The sequence below is a fragment of the Nyctibius grandis genome, chromosome 15 (genome assembly GCF_013368605.1).
Source record: "Nyctibius grandis isolate bNycGra1 chromosome 15, bNycGra1.pri, whole genome shotgun sequence".
NCBI classification, from domain to species: Eukaryota; Metazoa; Chordata; class Aves; order Nyctibiiformes; family Nyctibiidae; genus Nyctibius; species Nyctibius grandis.
The window spans coordinates 12,325,574-12,350,837 of record NC_090672.1 but is presented as its reverse complement, the minus strand read 5'-3'; the positions used below and the strand labels follow the sequence as shown (position 1 = coordinate 12,350,837).

Sequence of the window (25,264 nt, the reverse complement as noted above, 5' to 3'; positions counted from 1 at the left end):
AGCCCTGTTAGGGTGGAGGCAAGGAGAGGGGCTGGCTTTTGGTGCTGGGGGTGTCCCCTGGGGGTGCTGAGGTGGCCCTGGGCACCCCGCTCCCTCGCAGCCCCCAGCGCCCCCGGCTCCATCCGCTTCAGCGAGCTGACCACCACGTCGGTGAACGTGTCCTGGGAGCCGCCACCGCTGCCCAACGGCATCCTGGAGGGCTACAGGCTGGTCTACGAGCCCTGCATGCCCGTGGATGGTGAGGGCACGGCGGGGGCACCGGGGGGGAGCTGGGAGGGCTCCGGGCAGGACCCGGCTCAGCCTCTGTCCTCGCAGGCGTCAGTAAGATCGTCACGGTGGACGTGAAGGGGAACAGCCCGCTGTGGATGAAGGTGAAGGACCTGGCCGAGGGCGTGACGTACCGGTTCCGAATCCGAGCCAAAACCTTCGCCTACGGGCCCGACGTCGAGGCCAACATCACCACGGGGCCCGGGGAAGGTGCGGGGGGACGTGCCGGGGTGAGGGAGGGGGTGTGCTGGGGACAGTCCCTCCGGTGCCGCCGGGGCTGGCACGGCCACGTGCCACCAGGCTGCTCCAGCTCTGCTCTGGGTCCCCAGGTGCCCCCGGCCCCCCCGGCGAGCCCTTCATCTCCCGCTACGGCTCGGCCATCACCATCCACTGGTCGAGCGGGGACCCCGGTCAAGGGCCCATCACCAGATACGTCATCGAAGCCCGTCCTTCAGGTACCGCAGCTCTTCTCTGCTTCCCATCCCCGCCTCGATACCAGCGGTGCCTTGAGCTCAGGAGAAAGGGAAACTGAGGCAGGGAGCGCTGACCTCCCCCAGGCCACCCCACAGGCTGGGTTGGGGATTAGGATGCGGGTGTCCATGAGATCGATGGCTACCGGGGGTCAGTGCCCAGGAGGGGAACCCCTCGCTCCCATGGGGCTGCCGGGGGTGCCCTGAGGCTGCGGTGACAGCCTGTCCCCAGGGAGCTGCCCTGCCCTTGGGGGTGGGGGAAGCTGGCAGATGGCGGAGGGCACACGCTCCCGGGTGGGGGGACATCAGCCTCTCACCCTGGGGACCCCCACAGAGCCAGTCCCCCCGCTCCCAGCCCCCTTCCCTCTTCCAGACGAGGGGCTCTGGGACATCCTCATCAAAGACATCCCCAAGGAGGTGACCTCCTACACCTTCAGCACGGACATCCTCAAGCAGGGGGTCAGCTACGACTTCCGCGTCATCGCCGTGAATGACTACGGCTACGGGACCCCCAGCTCGCCGTCCCCCTCCGTGTCAGGTAGGCGGCGGGGGCAGCACGTGGGTGTCCCTGGGGGGATGCTGTCACCCCTGTGTGGGAGGGAGAGTCCCAACGTTGCTCCGTTCTCATGGCCATCGCTGAACCCATCTTCCTGGCTCCTACAGAGCCCCAAATCCCGCTGCCAGCAGCATCTGGAGCTCTTCCCTCCCAAACCCTCCTGCTGTCCCCCCCTTACCCGCTCCCTCATGTGGACCCAGGTCTCACAGAGTTCCCCAGGGCAACCCCATGCCCTGCAGCGGGGTCTCCCCATCCATACTGGTTTGTTCCCCATGCCCCGTCCCCCTCTGATCCTCCCTGCTGTGCCCCAGCCCAGAAAGCCAACCCCTTCTATGAGGAGTGGTGGTTCCTGGTGGTCATCGCCCTCGTGGGGCTCATCTTCATCCTCCTCCTCGTCTTCGTGCTCATCATCCGCGGGCAGAGCAAGAAGTACGCCAAGAAGTCGGACTCAGGTGAGCGCCGGGGGTCTGGTGGGAGGTGATGGGGTGCAGAGCCCAGATCCTGCAGGAGCCTTTGGGGTCTGAGCGGGGCGGTGGGAGCCTGCCTCGGGGCCCAGCTCCTCCAGAGACATCCGATAAAGATGCCGTGGGCTTCCCGGAGAGCGCTGGGAGCTCGAAGATTAAATAAGCGACTTGTCTCGCTGTCAGGCGCGGAGGCAGGGCAGCCCCGGGGCTCCTCGGGGTCAGCGGGATTAGCCAAACGCAGCTCTGTTTTCTTAGCTGTGTGAAGGGCTCAAATTGTGGGGAAAAGCCAGAGCTCCTCGTTAAGCAAACAGAGCCGCCGCGCCGGGAGCCAGCGGCGCTGGGGCGGGTCAGGGCGCGAGCCAGGGTGGGCACGGGGCTGATGCCCCGAGACTGGCACCCGGCACAACCCTCCCTGGACCATTCCCCAGCCCCACTGGGGAGAGTCTGGGGGGGGGCTGAGCATCCCGTCCCGCAGGGAACGGCTCCAAGGCGACGGCACTGAGCCACGGCGAGATGGTGAGCCTGGACGAGGGCAGCTTCCCTGCCCTGGAGCTCAACAACCGGCGCCTCTCCGTCAAGAACTCCTTCTGCCGCAAGAACGGCATCTACACCCGGTAGGGACCCCCCGCCGCAGCCCCCTCCCCGGTTTTTAGATGTCATGCCCGTCCCTCCGTTGTGCGCCCGCCGTGGGGTGGGCACAGAGCTGGCAGCCCACGGGGGTGACCCTGCTCTGCCCCGTGTCCCCCCTGCCACGAGCTGCAGCGTGCCAGGAAAAGCTGGGAACCCCTGAGAGCCCACGGACCGCGGGCAGGGTCCTGGGGGGCTCAGCACAGCTTGGGGGTGGTCCCGGGGCTCTGCTGGGCTCATCCCCGCGTGGCACAGCCCCAACGGGGGGGCACCCACGCTGAGCCCCCCCCTGCCTCTCCCCCAGGTCCCCGCCGCGCCCCAGCCCTGGCAGCCTGCACTACTCGGACGAGGACGTGACCAAGTACAACGACCTGATCCCCGCCGAGAGCAGCAGCCTGACCGAGAAGCCCTCCGAGGTCTCCGACTCCCAGGTGAGCGGCTGGGGCTGCACGGGGTGGGGGGACACGGGGACCTGGGGCAGGGGGACGGTGCTGGGAGCCCTCCCTGAGCATCAGCCCCGCTCTCTGCCCACCGCGATGCCGATCCTGGTGCGATGCCCGTCCCTCTTCCCTGCCCCATCCCTCTTTTAGGCAGTGGCATCCCCCGTGGCTTCGCGGCACGGATCCAGCGTGAAGCTGGCACAGCCCCCGGCCCGTGTGCTGGGGATGTGGCACTGCTGGGGACGGGAGGGCAGCGGGGTTGGGGACTGTCCCGCTGCCCGGTCGCTGGTGGCAACGGCCGCGGCTCTGCCAACCCCGTAAAATGGCACCTTTGTGTCCTCCCCCGGGAAAGGGGCAGCTGTGGCCAGGCAGGAGCGGGGCCGTGGGGGCAGGCAGCCCCCGGGGAGGCCACGGGAGCATCGTCCCCCCCCGGCTACACGCTGGGTGACATCTGAAAAGATGAGGCTGAGGCCCAGGGGATGGTCCTGGGGGTCCCCACGGCCATCGCTGAGCAGGAGGGGGGACCAGCCCTGGGCCCCCCCCCAGTCACTGCTGTTCCTTTTGGGGCGGGTGCCGGCTCCTCTGGCCTGCGCGGGGCTCGAGTGGCTTTTGAGGAGCTGTGAAGAGCGGGGGGGAGCCGGGGCTGGCGCGGAGCAGCTTCCCACCGCCCTCAATGGGCCCTTTGTGCGGGGCCGGGGCGAGCTGAATCCCATTACGGGCAGCGGGCAGGCAGGGCCGCCGGCACCCCCTTCCCAAAACCACCCTCCCACAGCCTCGGGGACCCCCCCCAGGACCCTGCAAACCCTTTTGTATGAGGTTTTATTTTGCTTTAGCACTGCTGCAGCCGTCCCAGTCCCTAAAGCCTTTTGGGATGCGCTCGCCAGCATCCCCAAGAGAAGCTCACCCTGTTTTTGGGGGGGCATCCCATTCTTTAGGGCAGCGACAGCGAGTACGAGGTGGACCCCGGCCACCAGAAAGCCCACTCCTTCGTCAACCACTACATCAGCGACCCCACCTACTACAACTCGTGGCGGCGGCAGCAGAAGGGCATCTCGCGGGCGCAGGCCTACAGCTACACCGAGAGCGACTCGGGGGAGCCCGACCCCGCGCCCCTCGCCAACAGCACCGCGGCGCAGCAGGGCAGCCTCTTCCGCCCCAAAGGCAGCAGGACTCCCACCCCCCAGACCTCCGGCAACCCCCCCAGCCAGCCCGGTACCCTCTACCGCCCGCCCAGCAGCCTGGCCCCTGGCTCCAGAGCCCCCATCGCTGGATTTTCATCTTTCGTTTGATATTTAAACAGAAGCAAAAAAAAAAAATCAACAAAGAGGAGGAAAAAAAAATAGAAAAAAAAAGGAAAAAAAAAAAGCCCCAAGAAGTTAAGATAAAAAAGCGGCGAGAGGGGAGAGGAGGAGGAGGAGGAAGCGGAGAGGCCGAAGGGCTGCGGGGCCTCGGGGATGTTTCGCTTTCTCAGCACCTTCCCTGGGGCTGGGGAGCAAACCCAGCTCTGCTCTTTGGCCAAAGCTTTCTGCGTGCCGGGCTCCTCGGCGGGGCAGGAGGGCTCAGGGGGCCGGGGGGGTTGCCCTGGACTTGGCGCCTGCTGCTAGCCTCGCCGGGGTCCCGTGGGTGCTACCGGGCTGGGTGCAGGGGGGGCTCTCGCCATGCCAAACCTTGGCCCCTCCGCTCGTGGCCCCCCCCAGGACACGCGGTGCCACGGAGACCCCCGGCTGCAGAGGGGAAGAGGAGCTCTGCCGACCCTAAAACCTCCGGACGTGAGACCCCCACCTCGACCCCCCCAGCCTTTGGGAGACGGGGGGCAGCTGCTGTGCTGGGAGCCCAGGGGACAATTAATTCCTCCCCTCATTTGTGCCTGGCCCAGCGCAGCCCCCCCTGAGAGCCCTGACGGGGTGCAAGCGGTGCTGATGTCTTCTCCCTTGATTTTGCACCCCAGGGCTGTGCAGGGGCTCAGTGACCAGAGCCCCCCCCCTCTGCATTTCTGGTGGTTTGGGGTTTTTTTTAAATGGGGTTTTGTGCAGAGGCCTGGGAGCACACAGGGCACGCGGGGACGGCGATGCCAGGGAGACTCCGGGGCCGTTTTGATGGTCTCTGCGTAGCAAAACCCCCTCAGTGCCTATGGGTGAGCCAGGCACCGGCCCGGCGGGTGCTGAGCCCCGGGGAGATGCCAATAAACAGCCCGAGGATCAGCCCGTCTCGTCTCTTGTCACCCTGCTGCAGCGGCGGAGGGGCTGGCGGGTGCGTCCCCCTGTCCCACTGCCCTGCGGGGGGGCTTGTGTTGGTGGAGGGTGCTGGTGGCTGCGGTGCCAGGGTGGCTGCGGTGCCAGGGTGGCCGTATCCCTGCATATTTCCACCCCGGAGCAGTGGTGTCTGGTTGGAGAGAAAGGCGGACCCAGGGGTGAGATAGGGGAGGAGGGAGGCGACCCCGCTGCACTGGGAGCCCGTGGCATCGCTGGCACCGGGGGGTTTCTCTCGGGGTGGTTCGCAGCCGCCCTCGCCGCCTGCTCTGCCCGTCAGGCCTGGCAGGAAAAGCCGGGTGACACGCTTGGGTGTCATCGCCCGTCACCCCTCCGGGTTTGGAGCCGAGGGCTGGGGCGGCTCAGCCTGCTGGCACAGCACCGGCGCCAGCTCCCTTGGCCGGGGGCTGTGGGGTCTGCACAGCCCCTTGCCACAGGACCCCGCTGCCGGCAGGGCAGTGGCTCGGAGCCTCTCGTGGGCACATGCCCGGACCCTCACCCTGGTGTGGGCGAGGGTCTGGGGGTGCCAGAGGGAGCGTTTTGCAGGCGCTGCGTTTGGGACGGCTTGGAGCTGGGGGTGTGTGACCCAGGGCCGCAGCCCCCCTTCGCCTGTCCCCTGGGCTGGGTGGGAACGGGGGACGCTGCGGTGGCAGAAGCAGCATCGTGGTGGCCCCAGAGGGGCATTTCTGGGGGTGAGTCATCTGACCTACTTGGAGCTGGCACCGAAGGGAGCCCCGACACCTGGGTGGGGACATTGGCGTGGGGGCAGAGGGGGGCTGCACAAATCCTGCCCCTCCTTTGCAGCCCGGCTCCAGCCCCGGGCGTCCCGGCTTGTGCAAGAGAGACCTTCCTCCTCCGGGGCTGGGGGATGTGGGGCAGAGCAGGTCTGGGGAGTCGAGCAGCACAGGCAAGCTCCCCGTGCGAGGGAAGCTCCTCATGCGAGGGAAACTCCCCATGCGAGGGATGCTCCTCGTGCGAGGGATGCTCCCCTCCCGCGCTGCTCCAGGGAACCTCCCTGGGACAGTCCGGGAGCCAGGCATGGCACAAAGCCCGGTGTGGGCATGGCAGAGGTGGGCTGAGTGCCCGTGGCACTAGCGGGAGCTCTCGCTCACCTGCGCTGCCTCAGTTTCCCCACAGCACAGATGCAACCGGACCGGCTGGGCTCACTGGGTCTGGGTTTCACCACGCTGCTGCCACAACCAGCTCTGTCCAAAAGGCACCCCCAGACCTCGCTGTGTGGACGGGGCGGCACGGGAGTGGTACCCTCTCGCTGCCCTGGATGCGATGGGGAGATGTCTGGGTTCCTCCAGACTTCCCCCATTCCCTGCCAGCTCCCAGGGCAGAGCCAAGTGTCCCCACCTTTCCCTTGCCTTGGGCTGCGGGGACAGGGACAGCCCCTCCTGCCACGCCAGGGGGCCAGACGGGGCTTGGCACATCCTCAGAGCCCCACGTGCCCCAAGGCCCTGCCGCCTCCTGCGCTGTGCCGGCGGCGTGGGCAGAGCTGGTGGTGGGGACACCAGCAGAGCCCTCCCGGGGCGGCAGGGACAGGAGAGCGGCGGCGAGGACGGACCCAGGTCTCCCTGTGATGGTGTCCTGGCACCACCGTCCTGTGCGCGCCGTGGCACCCTGGCCAAAGGGGTCCCTGTGCCGGCGCTGGGCTACGATGGGGCGTTTCCATGGGTGCTGCCAGCCGTGGTGGGACCCTACAGCAGCCACCCTCCAGGTGGGTCCCCTGGGCGGCAGGCGATGGGTTTCTGGGTGGGTGGTGGGTTGTGCCAGGCTGTTCCCTGGCATGGGGCAGCCAGGGGAGGGTGCCGGGAGGGGAAGGCAGGCGGCTGCACGGCGAGCCCACCGTGGCAGGCTGCGACCTGCACACGGCGTGTCCTGGCACTCACCCATGGGTGCCAAGGTGCTGGTGGTCCTGCCGGATAACCCCTCACCCCTGGCACGGGGAAGGGGTGAAACCCCACGTCTGTGGGTGCACGCTGGTGTCCGGGGGGGGGTTAGCGGGGCTGTTGGAGGGGTTTCTGGCAGCATCCAGCTCTGGGCCCTGGGGCTGGAGGGGTGTGGGGGGGGTTGTGGGGGCAATGCCCCGTTCCCAGCACCCTGGGGTGTCCGGGTGGCCGTCCCCACACCCTGCTGCAGCACCGGGGCTCGGGAAAAGGACCTGGCAGCATCTGAGGCAGCGTCGGCAGACAAAGCTGGCAGGCGCTGGCGGCAGGAGGAGGGGATGGGGCTGCTGGGAAGCTCGGGCGCTTCTCCCTGCCCTGCTTTTCAATGTGCTTTTCAATCCTTTTTCTTTTTTTGTCTTTTCTGCTTTCAAAAGCTGCCGAGAAGCAGTAAAAGGAACCAGCGACGGGTTCAGGAGGGGTCGGAGCGAAGCAGCCACCACGCTCCCGAGCCTCCCAGCACCCCGACCTCGCTGCCATGTCCCCAGGGCCACATCCAGCCCGGGGCTCTGGGTGGCCCGAGCTGTCTCTCCCAGGCAGTTTTTCGAGTTGAGTGGGTGCCTGCTCTTCCCAGCCGGAGTCAGGCCAGCCCGCGGGAGCCTTCCCCCGCGGCTCCCACCACCCAGCTGATGTTAATCCCTCCTGACTGTGCTGTCTCAGCCAGCTCTGTGCTCCCATGACAGCGTCAGGTGAGGCGAGCGGCGCCGCGCCGGTGCCGTGCCAGCCTGTCATTAACACGCGCTGGCCCCACAGGAGCGGGCAGAGCTGCTGGCTGGGGCTCTGGCCAACCCTCCTCCTCTTCCTCACCCACCGACAAACCACAGCTGCATCCAGCGGTGGCTCCCAGGGGCCTCCTGCTCAACTGTGGGCATGGGGCTCTGCCTCCTGCCTCAGTTTCCCCATATGGAAAGCAAGGAAAATAAAATTTGCCGAACAAACTGGCTATGAAAATGGCACTGGTGTGAACCGAGGAAGGAACACAGCCTGGGAAGGAGATTGCGGGTGCTGGCAGAGGTGTGGTGGTGCCAGGCACCCGGGCTGTGGGCAGAGGCTTTGGCCATGGTGCTCAGCCTGGCAGAGCCTCTCCACCGTGCCAACCCCAGCGTCTCCGCAGTGCCACGCTTGCCCCCGCTGGCTGTGGTTATGCCGTGAGTGGCCTCCTGCCCTTCCCACGGAGGAAAGAGCCTGCGCCAGACAAGTCATCGAAGCGCCTGGTGCTGCCCAGCCTGCGTTGGTGCTGCCAAGCCCAGGGAATGGAGCTCCTGGCACCGGTGCCATGAGAAACCTTCAGCTTCTGCAGCGTCGTGCCGCAGCACCCGATCCCCAGGGTCACACAGCTGGGGCACCCCAGGACCCCGTTCGCCACCCCCTGCGCCCCCGCCAGGGTATCCCAGCCATGGACCACCCAACGCACCCAGGGCCCCCCGAGGGGGATGGAGCAGCGGGGCTGGCTGGGGACAGAGAGCTGGGGCACGGTGGGGGGGCGAGTGTGGGTGCTGCAGCCCCGTGGGTGTCACGGGCACGAGTGGGCACCGGTGCTGCCCCGTGCTGAGCCCGCCTCCTCCCGGCTGCTCAGTTCGGCCCTTAAATCCCCTGAATTAACGAGAATCGGTCGCCCCCCACCTCCCCAGCCCCCGGCCGCTCTGCCAGGGGGGCTGCCAGCCCCTTGTCTGCCCCCGGGGACCCCACTCGGGACCCCCCGAGGGTGGGAATCTGGGACCCCCCCCACCCATCGCTGCACCCTGCCCGTGGAGGGGCCGGGACCCCACTCGGGGACACCCCCCACCCCCGCGGGACCCCCCACGGGCGGGGACGAGGGGTCCCTCCCCCCACCCCGCCCCACTCGGGTTTGAATGGAGGGTGTGGGGCTGGTCTGTGACGTGTCCCCGGGCCATTGGTCCGGGCGGGGCGATGACATCATGCCCGCCGCGGCGGTAGTGGGGGGGGGTGCGGTGTGGCCCCGATTCGGTACGGCTCGGCCCGGCTCCGCTCGGCTCGGCACGGCCATGGGCCGGCAGCGGGTCCTGGGCGCGCAGGTAGGGGCTGGGGGGTTCCGGGGCACGCTCGGGCTCGGTTCAGCCCGGTTCAGCCCGGCTCGGCTCGGCCGTGGGCCGGCAGCGGGTCCCGGGCGCTCAGGTAGGGGCGGGGGGAGGTCCGGGGCACGCTAGGCTCGGTTCAGCCCGGCACGGCTCGGCCGTGGGTCCCGGGCGCGCAGGTAGGGGCGGGGGGAGGTCCGGGGCACGCTAGGCTCGGTTCAGCCCGGCACGGCTCGGCTCGGCGCGGGGAGAGGCAGCCGGGCCCCGGCTCGGCTATTGTCCGGCGGCGGGCGGGGTCCCCGGGGCTGCCCCGAGCCCCGCTCCGGGGGCGGCGGTGACACCCCCCTTCCCCTCCCCGACACGCACCCACCCCCCGGGGCGCGGGGCCGGTCGGCGGCGCGGGTGGGCGAAGGGGTTAACAGGATGCGGAGCCGTGTTGGCCCGGCGCGGGGCACCGGCCCGGCTCTCCCCGCCCCGGCAGCGGCCACCGGCGGCCGCTCCCCGGAGGCTCCCCCCGCTCCCGAGCGCGGCGGTGCCCGGAGCCGGCGGTGGTCGCGGGCGGGGCGGCGGCTGCCCGCGATCCTTCTCGGCTCCTGGCCGCGCTGGAGCGGGTCCAACAGCACCCCGGGGCCGGGCACCGGCGGGTGCTGAGTCAGAGCCGCCCGAAATCCACCGCCAGCTCTTCCTCCTGCAGCCCGGGACAGGGGTCAGGGCTTCCCCACCCCCCCCCCCCCCAGCCCTCCCGCACCGCTCGCCATCCTTGCGTGGCACATGCCAGCTCCCGTGGGCGCCCTGGGGAGCGGGGACCTGCCCGGCTCTGCAAGCCTGGGCACGGGGCTGGCTCCCCAACTCGCCCCGGTGCCGGGAGAGCCGGGGGCTGGCGGGCAGCGGCGGCTCGTGGGGAGCTGGACGCGGCCCGCGCCGCCCCGGTTTGACCCCGGCGTGTGGTATAGATGTTTCCAAGCGCCGAATGTATAGATCGGGGAGGCCGTTCTACAGGGAGCAGGGATCGTTAGCGGTCTGGGGGAGAAACTGAGGCACGGAGCGAGGCGGCGACAGGAGCGTGGGGCTCTGCGCCCCGGGACGGGGCTTTCTCCCTCGCAGGGTGCACGGTAAACAAGTCTGTTTTGGACACAGCTCCCTCGGAGACCGTGGAGCGAGGCCAGCTGAGGTTTAGCACCGAGGAGGTTCAGTGGGTTTGGGTCCAGGGTGGGGAAGAACGAGGCCGGCCTGAATCCCAATGCCAGGGCCGGCCACCGACCCTGTGCCGTGGGCTGGCCCGGTGCTGGGGGTCCCTCCGCGGCCCCGACGGCGGCCACGCGCCGTTGCCGCAGGCGCCGCCGGCGTTGTGCTGACCGCGGCGGTCTGTCCCTTTGTTCCCCGGGTTTTGTCGCGGGCGCACAGAGCCGCCGAGGCCGTGGGCCCCCCGAGGCGGCCGCTGCGGGGTGCTGGGCCCGCCGGCAGGTAGGGTGCCGCGGCCGAGCCGTGGGAAGCCGGCCTGTTTACTTCCCGTCCACCCCAGCGAAACCACAGGAATTCGGAGCCCGGCGGAGGCCGGGAGGGCTGTTTAGCCCGGGTATATCCTGTCGGACCCAGGCCAGCCCCTGTTGTTGTGAGACACGGAGCCGGGGCCAGCGAGGAGATAACCTCTCCCCCTGGAAACGTCCCCTCCTCGCCCTGCGGAGCCCCGTAGCAGGAGGATTTATGGTCCTGTGCGTGTTCTGGCGTGTCCTCCCAATAGCTCCTCGCTGAACTCTGGCTCGCTCCCGCTCGTTGGCAGTCCCCTGGGGAGCACTGCTCTGCTTTTGGCACCGGCGTGCCGGCGCTGGGGCAGGGAGCTCCCCAGCTTGGCTCCCATCGCTGTGCCGATAGCCCCGGCGAGACCCGACCGTCGCCTCCCGCCCCGGTGACCCGTCTCGACGCTCGCTGCCGGGGCCACTCTGCACATCCCACGGCTGAACGGCAGCGGTGTCCCGGTGCCAGCGACAGGACCAGACCTGTCACCGCGCCGGGGTGGAGGCGGTCACCGGGGCGCCTGGGCTGCCCGCACTAACAGGACCGTCTGCCCCCAGGCCCTGGGAAGACTCGCCGGGGAGCCTGACGCGAGGGTGTGACACGGGGCTGGTCCCCTCCTGGGGCTGGCGGTGGCAGGGCGTGATCCATGCCCTGGCTCCGGCAGCCGTCTGCCAGGCAGCGGCATCAAAGGGCCGCCCGAGCCGGATCCCCGAGGGGCAGCGCACCCGAAAGCGGGGCTGAGCAGCTGCCGTGCCCTCCCTGGCCCCGGTGTGCCGGTTCTCCCTGGCCCCAGGCGGCGCAGGGGGAGCCCGACCGGTCCAGCGCAGCCCCTGCCCCAGCGCCAGGCAGGGTGGGGAGAGCATCTGCTGATCCCTGGGCTGGAGGGTGCTGCCTGGGGTGCTCTGCCGGGATGCTTTCCCCCTCCGCGGGTTTGGCTCTCCCAGCCCATGAGCGGGACGAGCTGGGGAGCAGGAGTGCGGCTGGACTCGGCGTTTCCCCACCCACCCTCTTTCTTTGAGCCCCTCCAGACCCCGAGGGTGGCTGGTGCTGAGCGGGATGAGATGGGGAGGATGGGGGGGGTCTTGTGGGAAGCCTCCACCATCAGGGCCCGCGGTCCCGGCCGGGGCTGTCCCACCCTCCGCGCTGGCTGCAGGACCCCGCTGTCCTGCAAACACCCATTCGCAGGGGAAATCGTGTCCCCGAGGACCTGAGGCTCGTTGTCCCAACGGGCTGAGAGGGCAGGTGGGAAGCAGCACATGCTGTTTTGGTTCAGTTTATCCCTCTTGTCCTCGACACAGGCTTGCAGGAACCATCGCCTCCCCTTTCCCCGAAGCCCCGCTGGGACTTGGCTGAGCTCTGGGCTCGCTGCCCTGGCACGGGCAGCGCTGCCAGCCTGCCCGCGGGCTCGCTCGGGTTACAGAGCAGCTCTCCCTGGTCGGTGGCGAAGCCGCCCTGGCCTGGTTTCCTTTGTGAAAGCGCCGGCAGTGGGAATGTCACAGGATCCGCTCTCCTCTCCCTGAGCGAGACGAGGAGAAAAGGGCTCTGTGCCGTGCTCCCCCCGGGCAGGACGGGGCCGGCAGCCGGGCAGCAGCGTCCTGCCGCGCTGCCGTCACCCTCCGGGCGAGCTGGGAGCGAAGCGTTGAGGGACGGGGGGAGACTTAAAAGGCTTCGTGGGCAGGAGCGTTGAGGGGGGGAAGCGGCGGCTTGTTTGGTGACGGTGATGGAGAGCTGCTGGCCGGGGAGGCTGCTCCAACCTCCCGGTGGCCCCTTCGCCGAGGCTTGCGAGGTATCTCGCAAATGCTGAACTTGGCCCCGAAATCTAAATACAAGGGAGGGACAGTCCCCAGATGGCCTAAATCAGCAGCACGGTTGCCTGGCCCAGCTGGGGAGCTCGCCGGGAGGGTTTGGTTTATGTAAAGCCTGAGGCTGGAGGAATGCCGGCCTGGAAGGAGACCTTGCGAGGGGGAAACGTCTGTGCCACGCACACGCGCTCAGCTGGGGTGTCAGAGGTCCCGGCGAGGGGCTCCAGCCTCGGATGGGGTGAGGAGGGAAGAAGCGCACCCAGCTCCCGGTTTGAGGGTGCAGAGAAGGTGGCACGGCTGCTCCGTCCCCTCCCTGGGCTGCTGGGGGTAAACCAGGGGCTCCCGTGGCCAGACCCCCCGGGGTGTGCCGGCGCATCCCCCAGGCTCTGCCGCAGCGGCGTCGGGCGGCCGCCCCACCGAGAGGTGGGATCCTGCGTGGGGGTGGATGGGGACCGTGGCCGCTGCCGCCGTGCCGTGGCCAGCCCCTGGGACTTTGCACCTGCGTGGGGTCAGAGTCCGTCCTGCCATCATGGGACCGGCCCGGCCGCAGCGTGCGTGAGGCCCTGCGGGGGATGTACAGGTGGCACGGGGCAGGTTTGGGAAGGGTTGGGGGCAGGAGCCCTCCCCCAGCTGTGCCGGGAGCTGTGCCGGGAGCTGTGGGGCAGATGCTGTGGCCCGCTCGGTGTCTGTCTGAGCTGGTACGGGGCCAGGTTGTGCAGGGACCGCGCTGCCCGTGGGCTGTGGGGCCGGGGCTCGCTGCCAGCCGACCCCACAGAGCCGCTCAGCTGCGCCCTGGGGCTGGGTGGGCAACGGGGGTGATGCGGCCCCTGCCCCGAGGCTCGCTCAGAGGAGAGACGTTGGTCCCTTCCCCGTGCACGTCACGGGGCCGCGGTGTCGCCAGTGGTGCCCGAAGGGAGGAAGCGGGCGGCCACGAGCCCTTCCTCCCTGGCAGCCTCTCTGGGACCACCTGGGGCTGCCTGGCGCCAGGGGAAGCGCAGGATGCGGTGACGTGGTGCGGGATGCGGTGACGTGGTCGCTGTCCTCGTCCCCTCCTGCGGGGCCATGGGCGCTGGGCTGGACGGGGCGGCTGGGGGGGGCACCGAGGTGACCAGGGGAAGGAGGAACGTGCCTCTCCGTGTCCCGGTCAGCCAGGGCCCTCGTCATCTCTGCCGCCAGCTGCCACCCCTGAGTCACAGCGGTGACGGTGCGGTGGCTGGGGCGGGTGGGCACAGCCAGACGTGGGGTGCAGCGAGGAGCAGCGTGGAGGGCTTTGGTGTGCTCAAGGGCAGCAGCAAGGCTGCGTCCCCACGCCCCCACCCTGCCAAGCATGGGTGGGGGGGTTCCCGTGGGGCCCTATCCCCCGTCCGGGCTCCCCCCGTCCCGCTGCTCGGCCGGCGGTGCCTCGCAGGGGCTCTGCGCCCTCCTCGCACGCTTCCTGCCGTCTGTTTCCAATTCCTCCTGGCGTCTGCTCCTCCCTGCTTTCTTCCAATTAAAAAAAAAATCCCAGGCATCTTCTCGGCGTGCAGCTCCCAGAGGCTCGAGCACTGCCGTGCCCCGCGCCGGCGGGCTGGGGCTGCGCAGGGAGGGGACGGTGGGTGCCCTGCGTCCCTCTTTGTGCCCATTCATGTGGGGCATGGGGTTGGGGACCGTCCTGCAGCACCCCCGTGCCCAGGTCTTTCTCCTGCGGGCCTTTCTGCACGTCCCCTCCATGGATGGGGTCTGGGACCCGCTCGGCTGGGGGGTGTGGGGTCACGTTTTGCAGCCTGGTGGGATGATGGGCTGTGCCCATCCGGTCCTCAAAGCCTGACCGTGTCCCTCTCTCCTGTCCCCTAGGAGTGACCCGTCCGTGACGCCGGTGGGAGCCCAGCCGCAGAGCAGCGGGGTGCGAGCAGCAGCCGGGTTCGTGGGACGCGGCGGCCCCGTCTCGGCCGCCCCGCTGCAGCGATGCCGATCCTCAAGCAACTCGTCTCCAACTCTGCCCACTCCAAGCGGCGCTCGCGGGCCGACCTGACGGCCGAGATGATCAGCGCGCCGCTCGGGGACTTCCGCCACACCATGCACGTGGGGCGGGCGGGGGACGCCTTCGGGGACACCTCCTTCCTCACCAGCAAGGCTGGCGAGCCTGGGCCAGAGGTAGGCGAGGAAGCCGGTGCCTCCAAACCCAGCCTGCTGTCCCGGCGCTTCCGCAGCAGCAAGCGCTCGCAGTCGGTGACGCGAGGTGACCGGCGGGACATGCTGGGTTCGCTGCGGGACTCGGCCCTCTTCGTGAAGAACGCCGTCTCCCTGCCCCAGCTCAACGAGAAGGAGGTGGACAGGAGCGCGGGGCAGCTGCCCAAGAGCCTCTCCTCCAGCCCCGTCAAGAAGCTGCCCGAGGAGGGGAGCCCCGAAGAGCAGCAGCAGCGCCCGAACGGGGCGGCCGCGGGGCCGCTGAGCCCCGGCTTGGACGAGCGCGACTTCGGGGACATCACGGAGCTGCCCGTCGTGGTGGCCAAGAGCGGGGCGGGCATGAAGCACGCCGAGTCCATCATGTCCTTCCACATCGACCTGGGGCCCTCCATGCTCGGGGACGTCCTGAGCATCATGGATAAGGAGCAGTGGGAGGAGGATGAAGACCCCGAGGCGGAGGAGAGCCGTGAGGAGGAGGCGGATGCCGCCCTGCCCGGCTCCCCCGCGGCCGCCCCGCCAAGCCAGAGCCCGTCCCGCGGCACCGGCGGCTGCTGCCCCAGGGACAGCAGTTCGGTGTCCAGCTGCACTTCGGGGCCGGAGGAGCGCAGCCCCGTCCCCGGGCCACCGAGCCAGCGGGGAGGCCCCCCGAAACGCCCCGACAAGGAGTTCTCGTTCGCCGACGATGATGACGACGAGATCAGAGTATAAGCGGCGGGCGGCCGAGCCGAGGGGGCTGGTTCTCATTTGCGGTTGCTTGGACACGGGGCCAAATCCCCCGGGGCTGCAACGGGTGGTGCTGGGGAAGACTCAACTCCTCACCCCTTCCCTCTCCCCGTCTGTGGCAGGACACCGCTCTGGGCCGGGGCCGGGGGCTGCCCCGACGCCTCTCGGTCCCCGGTGAGCCCCAGCCCATCCCGGGAGGGGAAAGCAGACTCGATTTCTGTTCTTTCTGTTGGATTTTGGATATTAGCTCTTTTCTTCCCACCCCCACTAAAGCAATATAGGATCAAACAAGACGAGGCTTCCAAGTTTTAGCCCCTTTAGTAATATATATATATTTTTTTCCGCCGTACGGTTTTTACTGCGCTCTGATTTGTACTTAACTTTCTTTACTCTCGCTTTTGGTTTTAACGGAGGGGAGATTTCCCGTGAGGAAGGACTTGGCTCTGGAGCTCAGAGGGGGCCCCGGCACCGTGGGCAGCTCCAGCTCCCCGGCTTCCTTGGGGACCTTCTGCAGAGCGAGAGCCTCCAGCCCCGTCCCTCGGGTGGGGGGATCCATCCCTGATGCCTGACTCCTCCAGCAGCCCGGGGATCGCCGGAGCGGCACCAGCTGCTCCCGGGGATGCTGATGGGAGCGTGGATCTGTCCCCCGTGGGAGCCAGGGCAAGCCCCGGGGTCCTGCGTGGCCATCGTCGCAGGGCCGGTGTGGCTGGGCAGCGCTGGTGCAGGCGGGGGGCAGAGGAGGGTTTTATACCACGTATGTACAAATGCAAAGAATAAAAGGAAACGGTAGTGACAGCGGTGGCCTGAGTTCCTGGGGACACGTGTGTTTGTGCCCCGCTGCACGCGTGGGGACCGGCTTTCTCTGTGCCCCCACACCCTGTCCTGCTGCCTCCGCCTTGGCTGCCCGTCCCTGGCTGGAGTCCTGCCCCGCGGCTGGTCCCTGGCCGGTGTTTCGGCCCCCGCCGCGGCCGTGCTTTGTGTGCCCGTCGCGGGGGGCTGCCTGCGGCCGGAGGAAGCGGGCGAGCTCCCGCTGCCCGGATCTGGCTCGGGGCTGGGACCCTCCGGCCAAGGGACGGCTCTGCCAAGATGCCGCTCTCCTCGCCACGGCCCCGCTCCTGGCCAGCCGGGGAGGAGGGGAAGGTGACAGCGGGGCAGGACTGGCTGTCCCCGCTCCCACGGGCTGGGGAGCAGGGCTGGGGTTGCCCTGGGTGCTCCTGGCCCCATGGGGTGGCCGTGGCCCCTGCTGACCCCAGGGAGGGGGGATGGAGGGGCTGCATTTGGCACGGGGAGCAGGGTGGGTCGCTCCCATCCCACAGCTCAGCACCCGGTGCGAGCAGGGCTCTGCCAGCACGGAGGGTGCCCTCCCTCCCCGGCCCCGCTGATGGAGCTGGGCTGTGATGGGGCAAAGCACCAGGAGCAGCCCCGGAGCCCTTCCCTGAGCAGGGGGAGAGCCTGGCTCTGCCGGGAGCACCAGCCAGGCTCTCCTCACTGGTGCGGGATGGGGAGGAAAGGATTTGGCCCTTCCAGCATCTCCCGGTCAAAGGAGGTGCCCCTGTCCTCCAGGAGGGATCTCCCCTGGTGAAGGCAGTGGGAGGGGGTGAGCTCTGTGCCGCGGTGGGGACACAATGGGGTCCTGTGCGCGCGCCAAGGCCCCGCGGCGTGGGACATTGGGCTATTGTCCGCGATGGGGAGAACAACAGCAGCTGCAGCTGGTGGCTCTGAGCTCACCGGGCTGCCTCTGCCCTGGTCACCGCTGCACGGCCCCCCGTGCCACGGTCCCGGGGCCGCAGCCCCCTGCCCCTGCCCTGAGCCGATGGTCCTGGTCCCTGTCTCCTGGGAGGTCCCCAGGCTGCTGGGGGGGACCCGGCTCCTCTTGTCCCTTACTCTGATGCAAAGCAGCGGGGCAGGGCAGGTCACCGGGGTCTGCACCCTGTCCCAGGGTCCCCTTGTTCCCTTGTTTCTTGGGGCCTCGCCGGCTGCCTGCGACTGTCACTTGGTGATCAGGATCGTTGTGACGCCTGTCGGCTCCAGCCTCGCGCTCGGCAGCACCGCGCTGCCGCGAGCTGACGGGGCAGAAAGCGCGTGCCGGCTCGCTGAGCGCGCACGGGACACGGCCCCGCTCCACGGGACAGGACGGTGGCCCTGGCAGGCTGCGAGCGACAAGCACGGGGCCAGTGCAACGCGTCCTGGGCTAGCAGGGAGTCACGCCGCGATGCCAGCGGTGTCCCACCATGCCTGCTGCAGGGGAGGGCAGCTCGGCCGGGCTGCACCCACGGTCTCCCCAAACGCCTCCATCTGCACAGCACGGGGCGAACATCTCGGCGCGGGACCCGGCGTGTGCACGGGACGCAGGCGGTGTGACCGCTGGGTGCCGGCTCGGTGCACAGCACCCGCAGGCAGCGCCGGTCCAGTGCGTTTATAGCTAGTGACAGAATGGGAGCAGGTCTCCATCCCCGATGTGTCAGGCCACGTCGCTCCAGGCGTGTGCCGGGGCTGCGGGAGCCGCGTGATGGAGCAGGGACGGAGCGTTCGGCTGAACCCAGGGGCTGTGTGGTCTCTTCTGGGTGGGCACCCAGCAGCCCTGGGAAGCAGCGTGGCACCGTGGTCGTGCCCAGCACGTGCTGCTGCAGCCCTGCCCAGCAGCGGGGATAGAAGGGGCTTCTCATCAGGGTGCGAGGTGTGACCTGGCTGTCCCCACCAAGAGCCCAGGGACGTGGGTCTGTCCTGCTGGGCACCAAGCACCAGAGAGCGGGGCTGGGGATGGTGCTGCTGTGCACCCAGCAATGCTCAAAGCACCACAAAAACCCCGCAGGATCCGTCCCTGAGCCCAGTTACAGCCCAGTTCGGCGCTGTGGGAGGCTGAGCAGCAGCCCCAGGGTGAGGGGGGGTTAACCCAGCTCAGCGCCAGCCCCAGCAGACCCTGCTGCTCCTGGGGAGATGGGGGGCAGCTGCTCTGCCCCTGGCTGGAGGAAAAGCAGCTGTGGGTGCAATTAGGGGGGATGGATGGGGGCCAGGGGCTGAGCTCCGCGCAGCTGGGCTGCGGCACCAGGCAACCACGGCTGCAAATTGAGATCAGATGTGGGCAGCTTCGCTTTAAATGGAGCGCTCGGGGCTGCAGCCTGGGTTGGTTTTACTCTAGCTCAGGGAGGAGGAGGGTTTTGGAGTGCTGCTGGGGCCCAGGCTGGCTGCAGGGACCTGGAGAGCGTGGTGCTCCCTTGGGTGACCTGTGCTTTCCTTGGGTAGCCCCTTTGCAGCCCTGCTCCCCTGCCTGCTCCCCTGCCTGCTCCCCTGCCTGCTCCCCTGCCTGCTCCCCTGCCTGCTCCCCTGCCTGCTCCCCTGCCTGTGCTGGGCTGGGGGTGCCTCTTGCCGGAGCAGGGGGGATGCAGGAGCTGGTGGCTGGTGTGGAGAAGATCAGGTTTGATTTGGAAGCTGATGTGGAGCAGCAGCGAGGAGCTGAGCCCCTGCCCTTCCCGGGTATGGACAGTAAGTTGGGGACAGGGTCCTGTGGTATCCTTGGAGGGTGGCAGGGTGCAGGGGGTGTTGGGGTTCTCCTCCTCGCTGGTGCTTCTGGCTCTTGCTGTGCACACCACACTGCCCAGGTCCTGCCTCCTCCCAGTGTTACTGGGCCAGGCTGGCTCTGGGCATTGCTCCCCTGGTGATGGCACAGCTTTGGGGGGGCTGAGATGCTCCTGCCCTTGATGGCATGGTGGTCCTGGCTGGTGGGTGAAGTTCTCCCTGCCCTGCTTTCCCTTGCAGAGCTGGGGGCGGCCGTCTGCGAGTTCTTCCACCGAGGGCTGTGCACCAAGGGTGAGTGCTGCAAAGGGACGGGACCAACCCCACCCTGCAAGGTCCTGGGGACACCAGGGAGCTGGCTGGGGCCCCGCTCTGCTCCCCAACCCACCCACACCCGTGGCAGATCGCTCTGTGGCCAGAGGGTTGGCAGGTTTTTGGCCCGAAATGCTCACGCTGCTCAGAGTCTGCCATTCCCCCGGCCCTTTGGATGGTTTTCCTACCCCTCCCGCACCGGGGAGGGCTCGGACAGGGCAGCCAGACCTTGGCAGAGCCTGGGGGACCCAGCCCCCTGCACCCAGAGGGTGCTGCAGATCTTCTCCACATCCTGGAAAGCTCTTGCTGGTCCCAAGCCAAGGAGCTGGGGGTGCTGGGGGCTGTGGTGGTGGGGCCATGGGGCACGGGCAGGCTGTGACAGCGGGCACATGCCATGGCCAGGTGCACGGTGCCCCTTTCGGCATGTCGGCGGGGACAGGACGGTGGTGTGCAAGCACTGGCTGCGCGGGCTCTGCAAGAAGGGCGACGGGTGCGAGTTCCTGCACGAGTACGACGTGACCAAGATGCCCGAGTGCTATTTCTACTCCAAGCTCGGTAGGTGTGGGACTGACCCCAGCGAGCCTCTCCCATCCCAGCACAAGTGTCCCTCGGGTCTGGCCTGGAGCAAGTGCCTGATGCCACCTCCTGTCTGTGGGAAGAAGCGCTGCTGGCACCCACCCAGGGCCACTGTGCTCCTGGGCACCTTAGTTGCTCCCACCCAGCCCACCCTTGGGTGATTTCCACTGCGTTGGGCTTGAGCGAGCGTTGTCCCACCCATCATCCCACCTCTTGCTCCCACAGGCCAGTGCAGCAACAAGGACTGTCCCTTCCTGCACATTGATGCCACCACCAGCACTGTGGGCTGTCCCTGGTATGACCGTGGTTTCTGCAGGCATGGTGAGCTGCTGGGATGGGTGCTGGGGCGAGCGGGGGCTGCCCACGCTCCCGTGGCAGCGCGTGTTCCCTACCCACTGGTGATGAGAGGTCTGGACCCTGCTGCTGGCCCAACCTCCTGCCACCTCTGAGGTGACCGAGCCAGAGCAGGGTGAACCACAGTTGCCTGGGGACTGCCTGGGAGTGGGACTGGGTGTCCAGAGGGGTTTTGTGCTTGGGGCAGCAAAGACCCCACAGAGCTGAAGGGGAAGGGGGCTGCTGGGGAAAGCTGGGCTCAGGAAACCTCTCCCCTGCGTGGCAGGTCCCCTGTGCAAGTACAAGCACACGCGGAGGGTGCTCTGTGCCAACTACCTCGTCGGCTTCTGCCCAGAAGGACCCAAGTGCAAGTTCATGCAGTACGTACGGGGCAGGCTGGGGGGGAGCCCCTCTCCGAGGCTGCAGTGGTGGCCGTGGCCCTTGCAGTGTCTGGGTCAAGGACAAGGGTGCTTCGGGCCCTTGTCTGAACTAACTGAACCCCTCTGGTGTCTCCCCATGTCCAACATGGGCTGGTGACCACAAGGTTTGCAGCAGGTCGGCAGGAGACAGCCCCAGTCCCTGTGGGGATGCCCTGAGAGGCCATGGGGAGCTCTGGGGGTACCGCTTGCCATGTCCCAGGGAGTAACTGCCTGTCCTCTGCGCCCCTCTCTAGCCTCAAGGCTGGGCTGATGACGAGCAGCATGGATCCCTCCAAGGTGATGCACAGAAGGTCCCATGCCATTCCCTCTTGAGCTGAAGCCCTTTGGCTCTGTGCCTCTGCCCATCAGGGTGATGCACCAGCTGCCCCACAGCTCTTGCTTCTGCCCCAGCTCTGGTGGGAGCTTGTGGGACAGCAGCAGCCAACTGCCCCATGTCCCCCCCAGGGAGCTGGCTGTCCTCGGGGGCTGGTACAGCTGGATCCAGCTGCCGGCGAGGAGAATGGATGCAAGGATGTGCCACCCATGGAGCCACCTCTACCAGTCACCAGTGCTACCCAGCACCCGCCAGCACAGCTGTGGGACACCAAGAGCTGCCCCCTGGGTCCCCAGAGCCTGCTTGAACGAGGCACCTGCTTCAAGGTGAGTGTTTTTGGGGCTGGGAGGCCTGGGAGCAATGATCTTGCCTTGGAGGGAGGGTAAAGTGCTATGGCATGGGGCAGCTCGTGGCATGGGGACTCCCACAGCGCTCTCCAAAGAGCTTCCTTGACTTGAGATGTCTGTCTTCTCCCTGGGCTGTGTTTCTCAGCCCTGGAGCCTGCCTCTCCATGTGAACCAGCAGGGAATGAGGCTGTGCTTGGGCTGAAATAATCTGCCTGCAAGTGGTGGTGGGGAGAAGGGACTTCTGGGGTAATAAACACTTGGCAGGCAGTGGAACAGCCCTGGAATGCAGCGAGCCCTTCGTGTCCCTCTGGGTTGGAGGTTTGTTGCAGCTGGAGGTCTTGTTAGCCCATCACTGGGAAACGATGTGAAAATGAGCACGTGGTAACCCAGCACTGGGTTGATCAGCACAAAACTGATGCCTGCCTCTCCCTCTCTCCCCAGTGCAGACAGAAAGGTCACCGTGCCACTGAGTGTGGGAGGACTCAGCTGGAAATCCTGCTGGGAGAGTAACTGGAGTGCTCCCTCACGGACTGTGGAAGGGGGACACTGTAGAGCACGATGGAGCCAGCGAGATGGCTACCAGGGCAGCTGCTGGGCTAGAAAAGCCAGCTGGTTTTGCTCAGCACCAGCTCTCACAGCTCTTTGCACAAGCAGCAGAGGAATCACAACTAAAATCAGACCCTTCACAGCTGCCTGCTCCCTCCTGTGCAGCTGGCTGCGTACGGACCGGGCAGCGGGAGCGGTCACTGGGCAGTCACAGGTTTGAAGGGGTGTGGGACCAGCTTGTGCAGATGAGGGTGTGGGTGGGCTAACCCCCTGTGAAGGGGGCAAGAAGCACCATGTTTGAGAACACACAGTACCAAGCAGGAAAATTCACAAAGGCTTTTATTGCTGGTGAGAGGGAGTTCTTGGTGAAACACCTCTGGCACAGTACTACTGCACCACTCTTTCAATAAAAAGTTTAGTTTTTTTCTTCTTGTCCCTTTTTTTTTTACCCTTCATGCCTGTAACATGACCAACCCTTTTCCAGACACGTTTGGTGACGGCAGGCTACAACTAGCACTCTCATAACTGTCCTCATTTCTCTAATTGCAGACATTGGTTTGCCCTTTGGGCACAACAGCTCATCCAATGGATTTTTTCTTCCCCCAGAAATAGGGTGCTGTGCTCTGACTGCTGCTGCTGCTTTAATGCCTTCACAAAGGTCCTTCCCTCAGAGCCTGGGCAGCCCCACCAGTGATGACAGCGCAGCTGGGGGCCCTCTGTAACTGGAAAGCAGCCCCCTCCCCAATGAAAGAACCTGTCTCTGACACTAAATGTGGCTCTGCTGATTTGAATCCCTGTAGGGACACTGGCTCTGAGCACTTCTGCTGACTCCCAGTCAAAGATTTGTGACTGTTCCTTGGGTGCTGTTCCAGCTTCTTCAGTGGTACTTACGCCAGCGATGACACTCTAGAAAAATGGGGGGGAAAAAAAAAAACAGAGCAGTGTTAGCAGAGAGCTACGCTCAGGGACACTGAGCAGGAAACTGACTGCAGCCGGCCCTGTTCGTGCTGTAGAGCTGCACATGAGAGCAAGTCCTGCTGGGGAAACTCCCCAAACAGCAGTAAATCCCCTGTCAGCTATGAGTAAATCCAGGGAAAGGGTGCTTAGTGCTGGAACATCTCCTCCCCCTGCTTTGTGCAGGGTTTAAAAGTGCTCCTGGTGCTTCCTCGTGCTCTCCAGGGAGAAGCTGTGAATCAGCAACTGTTATCACCACTTTTATTAGCTAAATTCCTCTGCTTACCCAAGCCAGGTCAGAATACTGTTCTCTGAGCTCTGATATTAGTCTTAATTGTGAAGTATTTAAATTATTTCAGAGCTTGAACTAACATAAATGGCAGATAGATAGACTTTCCACCTGCTGCAAAAGGCAGAATTCCTGAAATAAGATGGATAGCAAGAAGGAAATCTTACTGATGTGCTGATAGTTCCAGCCATAGCTGAGGAGGCAGTACCCAGCCAGCAGCATGGAGATCCCCGCTGGTCCCCCCCTCTTCACGTTGATGTATTTGTCGTAATAGCTGTTCCAGGCTGTTGGAACAGAAATACAAGGGTCAAATCACGCACAGATCTTAGGAACTGGCTGGGTCTATTTATTTACACCTTTATAAAGATCCAGACTGGCCACCTGGACCAGGCTGCAGCAAGTAAACCAGGTAAATGGGACAATTCTGCCCCAAGAGCCAGGAATTTAACCTCACCTTTCTGCACTCCTCCAAGCAGCCCCTGGGGAGAAAAGTCACAGGCGGCCAGCCAGGCGGGCAGCTCCCCCAGCCTTACATCCATCAGACGCCTTTCTGAGAGGGGACCTGTGCCATGAGAAGTCAGAGTGGTCAAAGGTAGGAGAGCTGGTGTCCCACGTGGCTGCGAGAGCCGGGCTTGGAACTGACTGCTCAGAAACGAAGAGTGAATCGTCTCTCCCACAAAGCGAATTGGCTCCACCAGCCCAAACATGTAAGAGCCTGACTCAAACCTAAATAAAAATGTAAACCATTGGTCTTGCAGGCTGGAGGGTTGGACAGTTAACCTCTTTGGATCCTTCCTGGATCCCTTGCTGGACAAGCCCAGCAGCTTAGCATCTCCTCTGCTGTTCCCCTGGGACAGCTTGGCCTGACAGCGCAGTAAATCTCGGCAGCAGAGACTTTTGTTTCTCACCTTGCTGTCCCTCTGAGAAACTGCCCTTTGGTGTCTTTGTTGTGATCCCCACATCTTCTTGGAAAGACTTCCTTGGAAAAATACTCAGCCCTTGATAACCAGGATATAAGTCTGGAAACCACTCCAAGCCCACGGCACCTGCCAGCGTGCTCCTGCCAGAGGCCTGGGACAGACAGATGGGTTGGCGTTTGGAGGTGTGGAGCAAGAGCTGGTGCAACGCCAGCTCTGTGTCCCTCCTCGCATTCAGGATGGGCTCAGAAACTACAGCCATCTGCTTCTTGCTCTCTCTAAGCCCTTGTATGCTGGTTAGGTAATTTTTGGATGTCCCTTCATTGTGACCTCTGAAACCCTCTATCCCTGACAGATGGAGGTTCTTGGTATGCAAAGCAGAAAGAGGGGCTTTATATTCCACACCAACTTCTAGGTGCATCTGCTTCTCTTCTGTCACAGTTTTGTCTATTCCCTCCTGCTGAATGAGGTCACCAGGGCTACTTCTGCAGTCAGCTTCAGGGGGATCTCGAAGTTTGAGTATTTTTGTTGCCTTTAAACCACTGCCTTTTCCCCCCTTTGAGCTGGCAGACGCACTCTCTGCAGCTCCAAGGCCACACGTCTCCGTGTTTGCAGTTCTTGGAGCAGTTAATCCCTCCCGCGGGTCAGGCTGGGCTGTGCCAGCGTGGTCAGCAGCACTGCCTGGCTCCGGCCCTTCCCCAGGCGGCCTGTCTGTGCTGGGGCTGCCCGCTGAAGCACCCCTGCTCCTGGCACCGCTCTTCTCCCTGACCACCCTGGCGCGGTGCTTCTCTATCACTATTTTCACTCCATTACTCAGCTTTTCGGGTACATCTTTAACCTCCTCGGGGAGTAAATCAAGGGACTTGGCTACGTCCTGCACCGCGGGCTCCACCTTCCGCTCTGCGCGGCGTCCGTCGGGCTGGCGGCGAAGCTCGGGGCCGGACCCTCCACCCTGCTCAGCCGCGGCCGCCTTCCCTTTCCGGGCCGCCGCTGTCGCCTCCCGGGGGGCCGCGCCGGGGAGCCCCTGCCCCGCGCCGCTGTTCTTACCGGCCGCTCCCGCCCGCGGCCTGCTGCTTGCCCCCGGCCCGGCGGCGGGGCCGGCTCCTTCCGAGCCAGCGCCGCTCCGGGGCGCGGGGGGCCCGGCGGCAGGGCCGGGGCCTAGGCCTAGGCTCGGGCCCGGGGCGCTAGCGGGGGCTGGGCTCGGCGCGGCCTTGCAGTGCGGGAGGTGGGCGCGGAGCCGCTTGAAGGGCCTGTGGCAGTGCGGGCACAGCTCCCGCCCCGGCGGCACCGCCGCCGCCATGGCCCCGCCGCGCTCCCGGGCCCCTTTGCCGTCAGGCGCCGGCACAGCCACCCCGGCGGGGGCCTCAGCCGTGCGCAGTGCGCATGCGCGCCCTCGCTGCCCCGGCGCGCTCTGTGACGCAGAAGCGGGGCGTGGCCAGTGCGGGGCGGGCGTGGCGCAG

At 66.4% G+C, this 25,264-nt stretch overlaps 5 protein-coding genes across 8 annotated transcripts in view; 3 read left to right on the top strand and 2 right to left on the bottom strand.

The window, feature by feature from the left end:
• SDK2 (sidekick cell adhesion molecule 2) overlaps positions 1-4,113 on the top strand; it is a 41,505-nt gene extending 37,392 nt beyond the window's left edge. The window contains 8 exon segments of the mRNA XM_068413258.1: positions 101-238; positions 316-477; positions 597-722; positions 1,111-1,275; positions 1,605-1,745; positions 2,233-2,371; positions 2,689-2,815; positions 3,760-4,113. Of these exon segments, the coding sequence (XP_068269359.1) occupies positions 101-238; positions 316-477; positions 597-722; positions 1,111-1,275; positions 1,605-1,745; positions 2,233-2,371; positions 2,689-2,815; positions 3,760-4,113 (1,352 nt within the window).
• Positions 1-25,264, bottom strand: part of RPL38 (ribosomal protein L38) — a 326,451-nt gene that overhangs the window by 79,784 nt on the left and 221,403 nt on the right. The window lies entirely within an intron of this gene.
• CDC42EP4 (CDC42 effector protein 4) lies at positions 8,970-16,059 on the top strand. Its single transcript, XM_068413356.1, has 2 exons — positions 8,970-9,058; positions 14,209-16,059. The coding sequence occupies exon 2, from the start codon at positions 14,320-14,322 to the stop codon at positions 15,247-15,249; it is 930 nt and encodes a 309-aa protein (XP_068269457.1). The 5' UTR covers positions 8,970-9,058; positions 14,209-14,319; the 3' UTR covers positions 15,250-16,059.
• CPSF4L (cleavage and polyadenylation specific factor 4 like) lies at positions 18,645-21,608 on the top strand. The gene is made up of 7 exons (XM_068413570.1): positions 18,645-18,747; positions 19,021-19,071; positions 19,492-19,644; positions 19,891-19,986; positions 20,285-20,382; positions 20,883-21,077; positions 21,540-21,608. Exons 1-7 carry the CDS (start codon positions 18,645-18,647, stop codon positions 21,606-21,608), a joined length of 765 nt encoding a protein of 254 aa, XP_068269671.1.
• MTNAP1 (mitochondrial nucleoid associated protein 1) lies at positions 21,966-25,104 on the bottom strand. The gene is made up of 5 exons (XM_068413569.1): positions 24,697-25,104; positions 23,796-23,958; positions 23,342-23,449; positions 23,055-23,171; positions 21,966-22,550 (listed from the first exon to the last, which is right to left on the bottom strand). Exons 1-5 carry the CDS (start codon positions 25,102-25,104, stop codon positions 22,522-22,524), a joined length of 825 nt encoding a protein of 274 aa, XP_068269670.1. The 3' UTR covers positions 21,966-22,521.